This window comes from Ascidiella aspersa, chromosome 3, assembly GCF_963924565.1.
Source record: "Ascidiella aspersa chromosome 3, kaAscAspe10.2, whole genome shotgun sequence".
Lineage (NCBI taxonomy): Eukaryota > Metazoa > Chordata > Ascidiacea > Phlebobranchia > Ascidiidae > Ascidiella > Ascidiella aspersa.
The window spans coordinates 13,151,967-13,168,793 of NC_139449.1; the positions used below are offsets into that span (position 1 = coordinate 13,151,967).

A 16,827-nucleotide genomic window follows, 5' to 3' on the forward strand; every position below is an offset into this window, starting at 1 on the left:
CAGTCCTGGAAAACATACAAATATATATTTAAAAATCCCAATGCTTTACCAAATTGTTTTATTGACCATAGCTTAATATGTAGGGTTGGCAGAATAATCTTCTTTCATTCTTGGTCCTGTTTTATTTGTGTTGAGACCAGCTGTTAGAAAACGGTTCTTCGATAAGCAATGTTGAAAGAACGATAAACTAAGGTTTTTCTAATTTCGTTTAAACGCACCGTTATGACATAACAATGTAACGTCATCTTTGAGAATTTGCAGTCGTTGTTATTGCACTTTTACCCTTTTCGATAACGTTAGCTTTTTGAACTTTTAGAGCAAGTCAATGCCTCTTATCCAGTGTTGCATTCTTGCTCTGTTGTCTTATATAGCAGGCATATGTGGTGTATCCACTTGGTTTCTGTGCAGCCTTACAACTGTGGAGTCAATGCCCCTCACAACATATAAGCATAAGCAATTTTTGTATGCCCAATGCGTCAGGTCTCATATATTGAAGCTTACCAAAATCAAACCAAATATACGCATTTTTTTTCGCGATTCACGCGATTAAGAGTCGACATTGTATTTTTATGTTGTCTCAATGATATATAATCGAAAAATATCGCTTTTAGTATGACAATTAATAAATAGTTAAGGGGAGCGCAAGGCACAGGGCAATTACCCAAGGGGCGCGGGTAGTAAAAAGGTTAAGAAACACTGTTTTATGCTGTACACCTCACAGGGAGTAAACTAAATAGTAGAAAAATTAGTATCTTAGCGCATTTCCCCGTAATTTTCGCAACAAAATATTGATATATTTAACCTAATAAAAAGATAGGAAAACCGCAAAGTTTGGAATACTAACGCTTAGCGACATACTTTAAAATTTTAAATGACGACCTAATATTAGGCAGGGGAAAATATTTTTATAGAGTAATGGGTAAGAAAGTCTCTTGAAGGACAAGGGAAAAAATAGGAGCCGAAATGCACAAAATATTAGAAGTAAATATGTTTGAATGAAAGCTGTGTTGTTTTCTGAGCAAACGTAGATAAAAACGTGGAATAACCTCTAGAATGGCAACACCATGAACATCTTGCACGCTACAGACAACTGGTTAAGTACTGCTACAGTGACTAGTTTTTGCAAATTGTTTTTTTGTCGTGTTGTTGCTCGCGTTTTTTACTTTAATTTTTTTGTATTTTTGCCATATATTGTATGCAGATCTCACTAGCTGGAAAATCGCAAACCGTAACTAATCTTTTTCTAAATACTACCTTAACTAGTAAACACGGCAAAAGACAGAGGTGTGGGTTGGTACATCATGCATTACTAACTATACTAAAACAATTACGTCCAATCGAACGGCAACTAGTGCATTTTGTCGGCTTTATTTGATATCACAGAATTGCAAGCTTCACAACGTTAAAAACATAAAACGGAAAAAAGTATTTCCACTGAACATTTTTAGGCTAAAATAGGTCTACTATCAAAAAATTAGTGAGCTGTTTTTAGTTACATTCGTGGTCAAAGAAACAAAAATGTTCGACGAGGTTAAATTTCCCAAAATAACTCCAGGGTTGCATACCAAAAATAAAACATTAAGTGCGTTAGCAACTCATAACAAAACTGGACAGATTAAACTTTTAGATATAGATATTTTAGAATTTGATGTTAACTAGCCACTGGACTGGAGGTAGGATCCAACATATCGGAATAAAAAGAGTTATCTGTACTCGTTCATGAAAAATATAAAAAAGCAAATGTAGGAAGTATATTTGAAAACTTGTAAGGAGGTTAATAAAAAACACTTCGGCATTTTCTTCTTGAATATATTTATACTCCATTTCACATTTGTAAGACCTAAAACAGCCGGTTTCTTAAGTCTACTGGATTTATGACGGCAAAAAACACTTCATGCCGACCCTTATTAACCCAAACAAACAGTTTTTTGGGGAGTTCGTGCTAAAAAGGTTTAAGAACCCCTGGTCAAATGATTTCAAAGGTATGGAAATGGCACGCGTATGCGAGTTTTAACACATTCCGGATGTTGCATTGGGAAAACTTTTCTAAGATGGAGGCCAGCGTCCAACAAATATTATACTTTTCCGTAAGCATACGAAATGTACTTTTCTCATTATGCAGCATCATGTATCCCACCCTCTTGCAGCTTTTACTTACGCAGTGAATGGTTGTATCATTGCACTTTGCCGCTCAACAAATTAGAAATTGCAAGTTGCAGGTCGCCTTTAACGCGCTGCAGTTCGGCTTCTGCCTTTGGTCGCTCAAATCCCATCTCCATAAGTTGCTTGACTTTGCCTTCAAACGAGGTGGATGATGCACTGCCTTGATTGGTTGAAGAAGTAGGCGTGACTCCACCCAAGGTTGATGAACTTCCAGCTGACCCTTGAGTTTTCTCCTCGTCACGTTTAATAGCTTCGGCCGCAGATTCCTTAACATCAAAACGATACACAGTCAAAACCCTGCAGAACCTTAATTCACCAATGTTTAATTCTACCCAAACAACGGTCTTGATGTACGACTAAAAGTAAAAACGTGAATATTGATAAAAATAAAAACGTGAATATTGAGTAAGGTCACTTATCACCTGAAGGTACACAAAAACTGAAAAAAATCTAAATAATAATAAATAAAACAAAAACGATTTTCGGAAGGAATAACCAATAACCAAACTACCATTAAGGCTTTGTTGATGTCCTCCTCCATATCTGTAACCTCTGAGTGAGTTTGTTGTGCTGCATTTGGATCATGAATTCTGCCATGCGATGGTAACTCGCTCTCAGGAAGGAATTTTGTTTTGGTGTTTGTGCTTCCAATGGTCAACATGTTTTCCCTAAGATCGATTACACACTGGTGCCTGCAAAAAGTAGAAATCAACGAAATATAATTTTTTCAATAAATAGGACTCGGCCTTTTAAAACGACATCCAAACACTAAAACTAAATATGACACTAGCTTCTAGCACTAGCAACAAACCTGCGAAGCATATCCAACCCAAGTAAGACATCCATTGGCTGATTTTCAAGTATCGAAAATGAGCATTGCATAAAAACATTTTCTATCTGAATCTGGGCTAGATGGATACGTCCCACAATCTTTTGTGTACCAACACCTTTTGCAACTCCAGCCCATCGCTTGTCAACAAGCCTCATAATGTTACACTCCTCAGCACACTTTGAACTCATAATGGTCATTTGAGCGCCAGAATCAACAAAAGCTGTGAAACATTCAACAGCACATAAAACAATTGTTAATGTAATAAACAAGTTACTAAAATGTGTGGTAAAAAGAGCTATTTCTAAAATTTAAAAAATATATGTATAAACTAATATTAGTAATATCTAGGCCTAGGGTGATATTTTTTAACTTAACAAAAAAGTTAAAAATTTTGTTGTTCGGTTTACAATTTTTTCAAATTTAGTTTTGAATTACATCCAACTACATTTTAACTGTAAATCTTTGCTAAAGCAATATACGGTGAACGTATAAATACACAAACTGACATAATTAACCACAAAGATTCAGTTTAACGCATTACGTTCAGAGCTTGAACTTTGTTTTTGCTTCAAATAGTTGTGTATCTCTGATTTTGACACGTTAATTAAACAGTATTTACTGTGTCTTTTTTCGGTGGCGATTTGAAATTATACCAATTACTATTTTAAAACTATGCTCTACAGGTGTACAAAATTTTCAATTCTTTTTTTACAAAATTTTCAATTCATTTTAACCGGTTTTCTCCAAAAATAAAATAAAATATTCAATGTCTTGTTTTTTGTGTTTTTTTTTTTGGGGGGGGGGGGAAGTCGGACATTTTTAATAGTTATATTTCTTTTTGATATGCTACAAATATCAACTAAAAGCAAGTTTTGCATAAACCTGATTTTTGTGGTCCACCGGCCGTCAAAACATTCAAACGAGTGACTGACCACGCCAAGCCACTAATGGAGTACTCAGTACAACAATGCATTGTTTAAATCAATGTAATCAACCTAGTTATAACAAATAACTAGATGCTAAGCGGATTAATCAAGTAATAAAGAAATAAAAATGCAAATGTAAAAAGATGTATGTTTAAATCTGAAAAGTAAAGCGTGCAATATCCTGCAAGTACTTAGTGGGTTTTATTAATCTACCTGTAAAGTCCTGACGATTGAGGGCCAGATAACTGATGAGCACCAGCCTAAGGCTATTATTATAAGCTTCATCAAGTAATAATTTAGCATTAAATACTGTTTGGATTTGCAGGAATAATGATTTTGATGTTTTCCTGGTAAACAAAGTTTTTACCAAAATAAGTTGGTGTAGTAATCCAATTGCTAGGCTTGTAAAGATCATATTTTGCCACATGTGTTTGATAAGTTGTTACAGAGCTCTTCTGCCACTTACATGCTAAAAAAAGCTAACAAAAATGTGATGGGATTACTTTAAACGGAGTCAAGAATCACTGTGTTTCGTTGCGATGGCCAACTAACTGCCATGCAAAACCTTTTTACATGACAAATATTTCCTCTTGCATAATAGCGCTGAAAGCTTTACAGACCCACCAAAATTTTTTTACAGGCCACTGAAATCCTTGCTGTTGGCCAAATATTCATAAAGTCTACTGAATGTCTCTTTTAAGATCTTTGAATATTTATTCTGTTTGCCAACTTTTTCCATATAACAAAATATATTTAACCAGTATTGTCAATTAAGGTTATCATTAGTAAACGAACAAATATAATATGCTTTGGTTGCTATGTGCGCCACAAGGAAAAATGAAACATGGCTGACAAACAATGCTCAAAGTCTAATCTACAACTTTGTCAGCAAGATTTATTAAAGTTCATTGTTCAGTGAAAGACAGTCCCATGAGTCATTTTTTGGGGGCAGAGTAGATTGACACACTATCTTGGTGGGTTTATTGCAGTACTGGGCGAGCATTCACTTTACAATATGTAATGTTTCAAAATCATACATTAGTCCTTTCAACCAAAATAGATCAACGTATAGCTTGTACAATGTACATCCATTGCAAAGAAAATATTTCAAACAAACAACCGTGAATGAAACGAAGGATGGAGCTCACACTTACAAAATTTGTGTCAGCTGTGAACTAACTATTTAACAACTTTTAATGTATGTACAGCAATATTAAAAAATTGCAAGTGAAAAGATTCAATCAGAGGTGGCACACTTAAATTATGACCAGCTGCACAAATGTCATTTAAACATACCTTTAACATAATGACCATTGACCTTTAAATTAATCCAAAGCATTATGACCTGGCCAAAACTTTCAGGGGCTTCTTCTATAGCCATGTTCATATTTTCTTGAATGTTTTTTCGCTCGATTTCTTCAGCTATTTTACGCTGGACTTCCAGATCCATAGGATCTGCGGTCAACATTTGCATGTGCTCGCGTTTGGCGAGTTCATTGTTTGCTCTGTAGCATCAAAGAACATTTGCAATATGTTATAATAAAATATTAAAAAATTAATAAAAACATACTGGATTTCCCGTAATTGTGTAGCAAGTTCAGTTAAGTTGCCTTGTTCAATTGACTCCGCCAAAGCAGGGTTTCTTTCCTTTAGAAGAGCTAAGTCGCGGGGATTACTAAGAAACCACTGGCGTAGTGTACTTGGGTCATTAAAATTAGGATGAGTTGAAGTTTGTGGAGCAGTTCTTGCGTTGGAACTACCAGGAATCTATAAAGCAATTTTAATTTTACTAGAAAGAATAGTACTTAATCTGGAAATTATTTTAGTTACAAAAGTTATAATTTATTTCAGAATTTGTACCTGAATGTTGCGGAAATCCAGTCCAGGCAAGTTTGTGCTTGCTCCAGGTGTAAAGGTATTAGAAAGAGATGAAGTAGGACTTCCTTCTTGTATAATAAACATGTCATGTAATTTTATATTGTAGTCTTTTAATGTTTTATTATCATCGGCCAATGGATTTGTATTTAAAAAGATGGTCATCAACTGTGGTGCGACATTACATTCAACCGAGCACATTATTTTAAAATCTTTAACAGTCAAATCAGGTCCAACCTCAATACTGAAGTGGCAATCTTTTGAAGGAACATACACATTAACCAGTATCATTTTAATATAACCTGGGGATCTGGATATAATGTAAACAAAAATATATATTTTTTTTCTTGTTAGAATAATTCAAACATGCTTCTGCATGGCACTTTAGGTGATGGGTAAATTTTGGCATGCCACAACCGTCTTACAAAAAAAAAATTTTTTGGTGGATATATCGCGGAATTTGACATACGATCAAAGCAGTATGGCAGAGTACTGGTGACTTGGCAACTATTTTGGCTAAAGAATCAGCCAGAAATGCGGAGAAATTGGTGCAAAAAAACAATGATAGCAAAACAAGGCCAAAGGTTGCGGTAGGCGCTAATATTTTTTATGTTTACATAATTAAAACAGCCAAACATATAGTTTAAGCCTTGGCTCTTCTTGTCGTATTGTAAAATTCCAAAGAAATTGTAAAAGAAGGCCACCAAGAATACCGTTTAAGTATGTTTCTTTCTTTTTCTTTTCTTTATTTAGGCCAGCATTTCGTTTATCACGTAACACTAGACATAGAATCCAAAGACAGGGTTGCCAGTTTGGATTTTTTAAAGCCAAATTTGAAAATTTAGACTTTTTTTGAACCTCTTGGGATTTTTTATTTTCAAAAAATATCCAAATGAAATTTGGCTTTTTTAGGCTTTTTTTGTTTCATTTCGAAATTTTATGAGTTTTTTGTTAAGAAGAGATCAAACTATCACAAAAAGTTAAAAATTGCCAAAAAAATGTACAAAAAGAGATAAAATACCAATAAAATTTTACAAAAAGCGACAAAAAATTGAAAATAATTGCCACAAAAAGAGAAATTTAATGTACAAGCATGATCATTTATTGTATTTTTATTAATTTAAGGAAAAACATAGGCTTGTTAGACTTTGTAGTAAATTTGGCTTTTTTTATTTTTCCATCTGGCAACCCTGGGCGCTGGTCTAGAATCCTACCACAACGAAACACCATTTGGGTTAGGGTACAGGTTAGCGTTTGGGTTAAGGTGGGTCAAGTATTATTATTAAATTTGGAATATAATAATACTTGACCCACCCACACCCAAACGCTAACCCGCATGCTAACTCAAATTTTGTGCGTTGATTTTAGAACTGTGGTAGGATTCTAGACCAGCGCCCAACCCTGTCCAAAGATTTAGTTAACACTTAACAGCAAGTCAACGCAATTTCATTGCTAAGACAGTGTAAGCTATAGCTCAGTTTAGTCTGCTTAAATACACCAGTTGCAAAACGAAAGCGATGACATCTAATCCTAGCAAAAAACAAAAATGTGAAGATGAAAACAGAGGGTTCCAGAGAGTACATACCCAAAACTTAAAAAAGCAGCTCACGACACATAAGAGGTTAGTTTTTAGGCCTATGGCTCGTCATGGAAAATTGGACAGACCTTTAAGTTCGAATGGTATCCGGCTTATGACTTACAGCTCCAAAATCATAAACAAAAAGAGTCATCTTCAAACTTTCTATTAATATGTAAACATTTTAAAATATTTTTTAAACTTCTAATTACACGCTGTAAGACATGGCCTTTTTCAAAGAATTTGCAAATAAAAAAAACACTGATAGCAACGAAAAAGCAAACCTGTAGTCCAGTGATCGGCAAACTGTGGGCCGCGGCCCAAATGTGGGCCGCAGAGCCATTTTTAGTTGGCCGCGAGTTACTTTGGAATAGTTTAGTGTTATCATGTAGTTGTGGGCCGGCTGAGAGCCGTACGTTCATTTCTGTATTTTAAGAGTTCATGTGGCTAAGAATTATATTTCCTAGCGTTGTTCAGGCCCGCTTGCCAAATGGGGCCCCGAGAGTGCCTGTTTAACTATATTTTTTGCCAACGTTAACTATATTTAACGCAAAATTTTTCAACTACCGCTATGTTTTACATTATCGTATGGCAGTGATTTCGGCATCAAAGCGCCGTGTAATAGACTCTCTGCAAATTGTAATTTTCAAAATATATGCAGTTAAATATAATTTTCTATTCAACTTTGCAATATGGCTATTGTATCATGAGTAACATTTATCCAAATTTTAAAACAAGATTAACGTAATGGATTTCTTTCTACGTGTTTCATGCGAACGTTTAACGTAATTGCGGGTGCCACAATTCAGCTGTGGAGATGATATAGTGGTAAACTTTTTCGCGCGATAAACTTGCTTGAGTTGCACAATACCACACCGGTTGGTTGGAGAACAAGTTTCCCAAATTACTTGAACTACGATGTTACTTTTGAAGTCAAATGCAAGGATTTTTATGTACGTTTATGTTAAGTTTTATACTTAAATCTATTCAGCCAAAAAGCGACATTCTATAATTTCTTGCGTCGTGTGTCTCATAACTGTACAGTTCAATTTCTGTTAAATTATACTATAAATGCCGTTATTTCGAGCAATATTGGAATTTTTTAAGTGCCATATGCCTCACGTATTCTTTTAATTGAAGTTTTGCCAATGTAAATCTAATGAACCCACGTTTTTTTGCTCAATTAAACTGGATTTTAGCCTCATATTTGCCAACGAGTTTGTTCGAGAAAAACAAGTGTTTCTAACTTTGTGACGCCATTCTAATGCCTTAAACTTCTGACACCGTTTTCGTAGTGGTTTTACGTAGTGGGCCTTCAATATAGCTCCGAAAAGAGTATTTTGGGCCGCGACGAAAATAGTTTGCCGACCACTGCTGTAGTCAGAAAAAACATCCAGAGAAAAATATAATGCAATATATTTAAATATATATCAAGGTTAGTACACCATTATATTCAAAGAAATTCGCAGTGACAGGTAAAAACTCGCCTGTCATTGCGCAGTGACAGGTGTCAGTAACAGGCTACATAAAAAACTGAAGACTCCAGTTGTACTGTTAAAAGTTATACAAACACTACCGGAATTTATCAAAAATGTTAGGACCGCCAGATCGAATAACAGTACCAACAGCCTAAAAAAAAGCCAATCTTCAATTGAACAAGGAAAGGAACACGTAAACGCCTGTAGAAGCCATTTTGTCATATTGTGTTTACACAGAGAATTTTTGTTTTTTAATCGATGTGTCGTAACGGAAAATTTTCAGTAAAAATCTATGGCCTAAATTCTTTGTAACCATATTCTAATGTTTACGTTACTCCTTGCAGCCAATGTGCAAACGATAAGCGGAAAGTTTTCGGTAAAATTCCGTTACGTAGATTTCTTGCAACCACATAATATTTGCAGCGAATTTGCAAAATTCAAATTGTTGACACCAATTTTTATGCGTCAAGTTATTTACATCCGTTTTTTTGTATATGTTTCAAAACACCGCGGTCTGAACATTAGTCGGTTTCCCCGGTTGTGTGATTTTTAAACTGTTGACATTTTAACTGCAGACAGAGGCTGTTTCGCAATCGCATTTTGACGTAAAATTTGTATGTTTCGCGTCAGAAATAAGTAAGAGAAAAAGGTTTAGACCACGCCTTGTTATCACGTGATATTTTGTTAAGTATTATAAGAATTAATGACGTAAATCTTTCTTTATCGCAGAAATTTTCTTAACTGATTCTCGTCTATAAATAGCGTGTTCAATCAATATAAAAAAAAGAGAGAGAGATAGAGGCTTATATAGCTTCTACTCAGACAGCAAACTTGAGTGCTTTTGTGACTGAACCAGAAGAGAGGCTTTTACAGCTTTGACTGAAGACAGCAAAAATTGACTGTTCATGTATCTGAACTAAAGGAAAGAATTGGACCTGTCTGGCCTCACGAAGACAGGCCATCTCAAATCTTGTAGGAGTGTGGTCGATTCATCTTGGCAATTATATAAATGAAGACTCATTAATCGGACCCACACCCCTAAAAATTGGCGCGACCCGAGTGAGGAACGAACCACCTGCAAACTACTTTCCCAAGAAGACTGAAGAAACGAAGCTCAAAGAAAAAATATGTGCCTTAATCTGTATGGACCACCTACAAACGGCCGCCTAAAAACTGTCATGTTTGGAACTTGCAAGAAGCCAGCTTTAGAAGAAATTAATCTCATCGAAAGATACGTGAAGAGACGCTCCATAGCGTCAGCAAAGCATTTGCTTGGAATTCGAAACACGAAATACAAACAAGCGTTGCCGATAACGACATCACCGCTAGGAATTATGGAAACCGCAATTGCACATGGATTTCACAATAACTGATTCTGCCTAGTTTATCAGGTGAAAAATCTATTATCTTTTAAAATAAAAACAAAATTATATCTATAATAAGTAAAAATATCGACTGAAAGGTCTGTAAATTGTTTTAATGCGACTTTTTATTAAACCATTATGTATCGCATTTCGCAAATTATGTATAGTCTATATCTATGAAGTCTAAGCTTAAACATCGATCGCACGATCTTTTGATAAATGTTAAAAGAGCTTAATTTTTGTGCTTGGAGCTCAACAGTTTGAAATCAACGCGTTAAACTTGTGAATCACGACTTAATTTTGTTGTGCACGAAATAATTTCGTGTTAAATTTCCGAATTCTTTTAAACATTTGGTACGTTTTGGGTTTTTGTCTGTTTTTCTCTCATCACGCAGCCGCGTTTACACACGAGTTTAAACATCTCGTATCAAGCATAATGATTTATCCACACGCGAAACATTAGCTTTCAAATCACAACTTTAGGAACACCCAATTTCCTGCCTTTTGTTGAAAGCAATAGTGAATAAGCAGCAACTTCAAAGCGTATTTTCTTGTGATGCGTCGTTATTTTAAAACTAACATTGAACGAATTGTGCAAACTAAAAAAATGCAAATTTTTAAGGAAATGTTGCTCAATGTTAAAAATCAATAGAATTTAATTTTGTATTGAATTGCAAAAGATGTGTAACGTGAGTAAATATATATTCCAGTAATTAATTGTCTCAAACTTTAAGTGTAACCTGTCGCGCCTATATATATATATATAAGTATAGAAAATATGTGTGTCTATAACCAAAAAATAAATAACTTGAATACTGAGTGTTGCTATAGATAATTTCGAACACACATCTGCCGAAAAATATTTCGCATTTTTCAGAATACAAAAGCACGTTGGACAGCGAAAGGTCACAGCACAGCGCAGCGCACAATGAATGGCTTTCCGGTGACGTCAAAATTACAACGCACCAAACAGGGAGTTTCCCCTGCTGCCGCACAGATCGCCTGAAAAGCTCAATCCACAGCAATGCAATGGTGTGTCAAGCACACAACAATTTCGAGCAACTCAGCGAACGCTGACATCAAAGTCCTCGGTTGCTAATTCAGGCACCAAAGAGAAAACTTTCTCGAGGAATCAGGAATCTGACTAAAACAATTGCGCAAATGCGTTATGTGATCGAACAATTTTCGCGTCCACGTGTCCACACACATTTCACAAACAAATAACCAGCTTTTAATATGCAAGCTGTTCCAAAATCTAGCGTGGGAATATTTGTAGAAGCCATTTTGTCATATTGTGTTTACACAGAGAATTTTTGTTTTTTAATCGATGTGTCGTAACGGAAAATTTTCAGTAAAAATCTATGGCCTAAATTCTTTGTAACCATATTCTAATGTTTACGTTACTCCTTGCAGCCAATGTGCAAACGATAAGCGGAAAGTTTTCGGTAAAATTCCGTTACGTAGATTTCTTGCAACCACATAATATTTGCAGCGAATTTGCAAAATTCAAATTGTTGACACCAATTTTTATGCGTCAAGTTATTTACATCCGTTTTTTTGTATATGTTTCAAAACACCGCGGTCTGAACATTAGTCGGTTTCCCCGGTTGTGTGATTTTTAAACTGTTGACATTTTAACTGCAGACAGAGGCTGTTTCGCAATCGCATTTTGACGTAAAATTTGTATGTTTCGCGTCAGAAATAAGTGAGAGAAAAAGGTTTAGACCACGCCTTGTTATCACGTGATATTTTGTTAAGTATTATAAGAATTAATGACGTAAATCTTTCTTTATCGCAGAAATTTTCTTAACTGATTCTCGTCTATAAATAGCGTGTTCAATCAATATAAAAAAAAGAGAGAGAGATAGAGGCTTATATAGCTTCTACTCAGACAGCAAACTTGAGTGCTTTTGTGACTGAACCAGAAGAGAGGCTTTTACAGCTTTGACTGAAGACAGCAAAAATTGACTGTTCATGTATCTGAACTAAAGGAAAGAATTGGACCTGAATGGCCTCACGAAGACAGGCCATCTCAAATCTTGTAGGAGTGTGGTCGATTCATCTTGGCAATTATATAAATGAAGACTCATTAATCCGGACCCATACCTCCCACACGCCTATAAACCAAACCAGTTTTATTTCAACTTAAGGCAGAAATAAATTTGACTAATTTTGATACGACCCGCAAACCACTGAACTTAATTATATCATTATATCAACGTAGGCTAATTCTTTTATTTAAAGGGGACTAATAAACTTTCCGATTTATTTTAAAGGGACAAATTGTTTTCTCGTTTAACCTAAATCAGTCAATTAAGATTACTTTCCGACTTAGATGTTGTCCGATTTGAGTTAATTGTCCGATTAAACTTTTGTTCTATTTAGCTTAAATCGGACAAAATTATACTCTGATTTAAGCTATAATCGGACAAAAGTTGTGCGTATAAGCGAATTAGTTTTTCTCTGAACGGCGCCCCATATGTTGTTATCGGTCAACTCGTGCACAATGAATAAATTGAGTCTAAATCAGGGGTTCTTAAACTTTTTTTACCGCTTTAAAAAAAGATTACTTCTTAAATATGCACTAATATTTTAAGTAGGCCTTCATGGACCCCCTAAAACTAGTTCGCGGACCCCAGTTTAAGAACCCCTGGTCTAAATACATGCAAGGAGGAAATGCGTTCGCGCGAAGGGCTGAAATTTTTCGTTTAGTAGGTTGAACTGGCTATACTTTTTGCTTAAAAAGCCATATTTATCATGTGTCAAACAGGCTGTAAGCCATTGACCTAACAGCTAAATGGTTACATAAAAAACATCGCATTATAGGCTTGCTCCAAGCGCAAACAATTATAAGGCATCTATCTTCCAAAATTTTTAAGTTGTAGGACCTCCAAATGTGGGTAATGACTTTTGTCCACCTGTATATGCCCGTGCACAATTGAAAAAAGTAAATTTATCTGTTTAGTTATAGTTGGATTCGAAAGCAGAACGACTTTAATTGTATGTCTTTTGGTATTGTTCTACGAAGTGCCATTGTTCTACAAAACAGATGATTCCAGTATTAAGGGTGTAAGTAGCGGTTTGTATCGCTGGTGTAATTTAATTGCCTCTATACCAATAACGTATAGTTACTGAAGTCCATGTCCATTAAGTCAACCGCCCCACTATTGTCAGCAGATAACCTACGCCTAATCATTAGGTGTCAATCAAGTGTTGTTGGGCGAGCAACTAACGCAGACCTGGACAAAATACGGCCCGCGGGCCAGATCGATTTATACCGTCTTTGCAATATGTCCATTGTATCGCAAGAAACACATCGGTAATTAAAAGCCTCGAAAAGCAAAAAAAGCATTCTAAGTTGTTCTGTGCTAAATTTTCAAGTATTTTAACCTTGAGCAGTACGATTAACAACTCCTGTTTGCTAAACGGCAGTGTTTCTTAATTTTTTAGGCCTTCCTAAGTGTGCCGCGAAAATTTTTCTAATTTACGAAAATATACTGTCCCAGGTTACTTAAATATAGGCAAACATGCGACACTTCAATTAGCGCTATCCTTTTTGAAAACTGATATTATAGTTTCGTATTTATCTATTGTGCCGAGCATGACGCGCGTTTGTTAACTGTTTTGGTAATGTTGTTTTCTGGTGAAGTATTATACACAGAAACATGTGCCTACTTCAATTTTTAAGAGCAATTATATTTACGGCTGTATTTGTTTTCTAGCTCACATTTTTAGACTCATCACTTTGAGATTGATTCTGTTACAAATTTTATTTAAAATTAATTTTCGTCAACCATTTAAAGTGCATAGGCTTATGTTTAGATATGACGTCACAAATAATATTTAGAATAGACGTCAAACAAAACGTTGAAATGAATCTTTATAGTTTAGGCAATCTTAAGAAGCTTGCTGTGCTCAAACAACGTTGTGCAAATATGAAACTGATGGTAAGTCGCGAGAAATCTCACATAACGTTAGCCTTAACAATAAGGATTAGACAGCATATGTTTCGTTTATTTCGTTTAAAATGATGGATAGGTTTCACTCATGACACAAATGATCATATTAAAGACACGTAATATATTAAATGTTGGCACGCTAATTCGCTCGAGAACTGCAGGGTTAAAAAGTTTACTTTATATATGACATCACTTCATGACGTCAATCTGTGACGTCATTTTTCTAAATTTGGCACCTAAGCGAGCATCCCACATGCATCCATGTTTACAAACAAATATAGTTACTAAAAAAGTGCAAGTTTGGCTCGTGGTCTACAGTATTTTGAATCGCATAATATGAGACCAGTCGGTTAAAATAGAGGTTCTTAAACTTTTTAATTTTTTTTCGTAATATTTCCCTTGCAATTTTTTGACGGTCTGCGGTCTACGTATTGTTAACCGCGAAAAAAGTGAGGCCAACTACACAATAGGACAATTTCAAAGTAGTGCAGAAAGGGCTTAGTTACACTTCCGTTTCGAACAAATACTTAAAGTACCATCTCAAAGAGACCACGATAAGAATATACCGTTTTAACCTATTTTTTGGCAACGTTATCATCCAACCCAATAATCGGTTATTTGTACGTCTCGACGTTTTATCAAACAAAAAAAGTTTTTATATAAGAATGTGAAGTTCACAAACGAAAGCAAGTGGTAAACCAGCTTACCTCTTGGACCTGGTGCTGGTAGTACTCTATTTGCCCATCAAATTACAATTCAGAATTGTATTGTAAAGTAAAGTGTAAAAACATAAACGTCAGTTAATTGATGCTTGTCATAGAATACTGCAACTGCTAATTGTTTTGTAATAAAACAAAGGACAAAATTTGCTTGCAGAGATAATAAGTTCAGACATACAAATATGACTACAAATTTATATACCGGTATTTCGATTTACTTTAAAAGAACTTAGACGGCCACGCAAAAAACGCTTCACGGACCATCAGGGGTCACGGACCTAAGTTTAAAGCTGGTTAAAAGGTTGCAAACCGTCACCCCAGCATAAAAACTCCATTATTTTTTATAGTTTCCATTCTTAAAGGTAGAAACGGACTAAGTGAAATGACAAAGGAATCATAAAACATGATTGAATAGCTGACTATAATAAACACGCTTTTACTGTTGATACACAATATAATTTTACGCTCTGTTTAATGCGGTGCATTGTGAAGCTGCCGTACAATTTTTTTCCGCTAAAAAGTTTCAATTCATTGAGATGGTGCCTTACAAATTGCAAAGTAACACTAAAAAAGATTTATCAATACTAAGTGTTTCTAACAGGAATATGTGTTTTTACTATTTCTTTTTTGTGACTGAACACATCTTATTTATGCAAATAACTTGATCTATTCCTCTCAGAGATGGCAATCTTGTTTGACCGTTCCTTTGAAATGGCAATCTTGTTTTTTATTCACTTATAGTAACCAGAATGTGCCAGCTTTACTTTTTTTGAACCAGGCCATACCCTTAAACTACTGTATATTTTTACCAACTCTTACTAAATAAATGCAAAATTTTTCGCGGTTTGAGCGACATTTTATTTCTTTTGTTTTTTCTCGTTTGATGAAAATCTTTTCAGTTCAAATGTCAACAAGGCTCGTATACGCGACGACATAGTTGCGCTGTGTAAAATGTCTGGCATTTTGTTACATTAACTTTAATCAGGGCGGACCCAGGATGTTATGGAGTTAAAAAGGGGTCTAATTATACTCTTAAGGCCATGCAATGTGCAAAGCGCAATGAAAATGCTTTGGATTAATTGGCTAAGCTTTAATTTATAGAAAGAGACGTATCCTACTGGTTCTTCGAAACAAAAATATACAGATATGGCTTATACTCTTATTGTTATACGTTTATTATAAAAGACATGCATCCACGAAAAAAATACTACGAATTATTCCCACTTAAACGCAATAAAAGTACGTATACTCTCCACTTAGTTTTGTCGTGCCTGATATACAATAAAAAAATGACAAACACCTTGACAATGCTTTTTGCAAAAAAGCTCTAAAATTACTGAAAAAAACAGTTTAGTTGTCACTGCATTTACTTGTTAAAGTTGAAAAGGGTTGATAAAATGGCCACATCCATAAGACATTATAGAACTTCGCTAAGCGCGGTGAAGGTTTACTGGATTCATTTCGACAAAACAATAATTTTAGAACGGATCGTTGAACACCAGGCCTTAAAACATAAATAAAAAATTAAAGCCGCGATTTTTTGTAAAGTAAAAGGCAAACAACGGCAGTTCGGGTTTTTATTTCTTTGAGAAAAATACTTTAGTTTACTGGATGTCCACAAATATCGAATCGTTTGGCGTAAGTGAATGTCAGAATTTCCAACGTACAAAGTTATTTCACATGATGAACGTACATAGTTTGGTTTAAAATAGGTCGCAAATAATTTGTTTTAACAATGGCTATTATGGGGACATGAGCAAAAAAAAAAAAGGAAACGGAAAATTGTAATGAAAACGGACGGACGGCTGCGAAACATTCTGTTTGTGGGAATTAAGTAACGTTAAGTCTATCACAAATGTGCTTTTATCACCATGAATCATACCGACATCCGTTGTGCGGCCAACAGCTGATTGTAAAGAAGTGACCCAAAGTAAC

At 35.1% G+C, this 16,827-nt stretch overlaps 1 protein-coding gene across 1 annotated transcript; it reads right to left on the reverse strand.

Annotated features, from left to right (window-relative positions):
- Positions 1–1,366: 1,366 nt before the first annotated feature.
- LOC146160278 (protein DDI1 homolog 1-like) lies at positions 1,367–6,102 on the reverse strand. The gene is made up of 6 exons (XM_083384299.1): positions 5,782–6,102; positions 5,492–5,688; positions 5,218–5,426; positions 2,975–3,215; positions 2,675–2,855; positions 1,367–2,429 (listed from the first exon to the last, which is right to left on the reverse strand). The coding sequence occupies exons 1-6, from the start codon at positions 6,085–6,087 to the stop codon at positions 2,175–2,177; spliced, it is 1,389 nt and encodes a 462-aa protein (XP_083240425.1). The 5' UTR covers positions 6,088–6,102; the 3' UTR covers positions 1,367–2,174.
- Between the last annotated feature and the right edge of the window lie 10,725 nt (positions 6,103–16,827).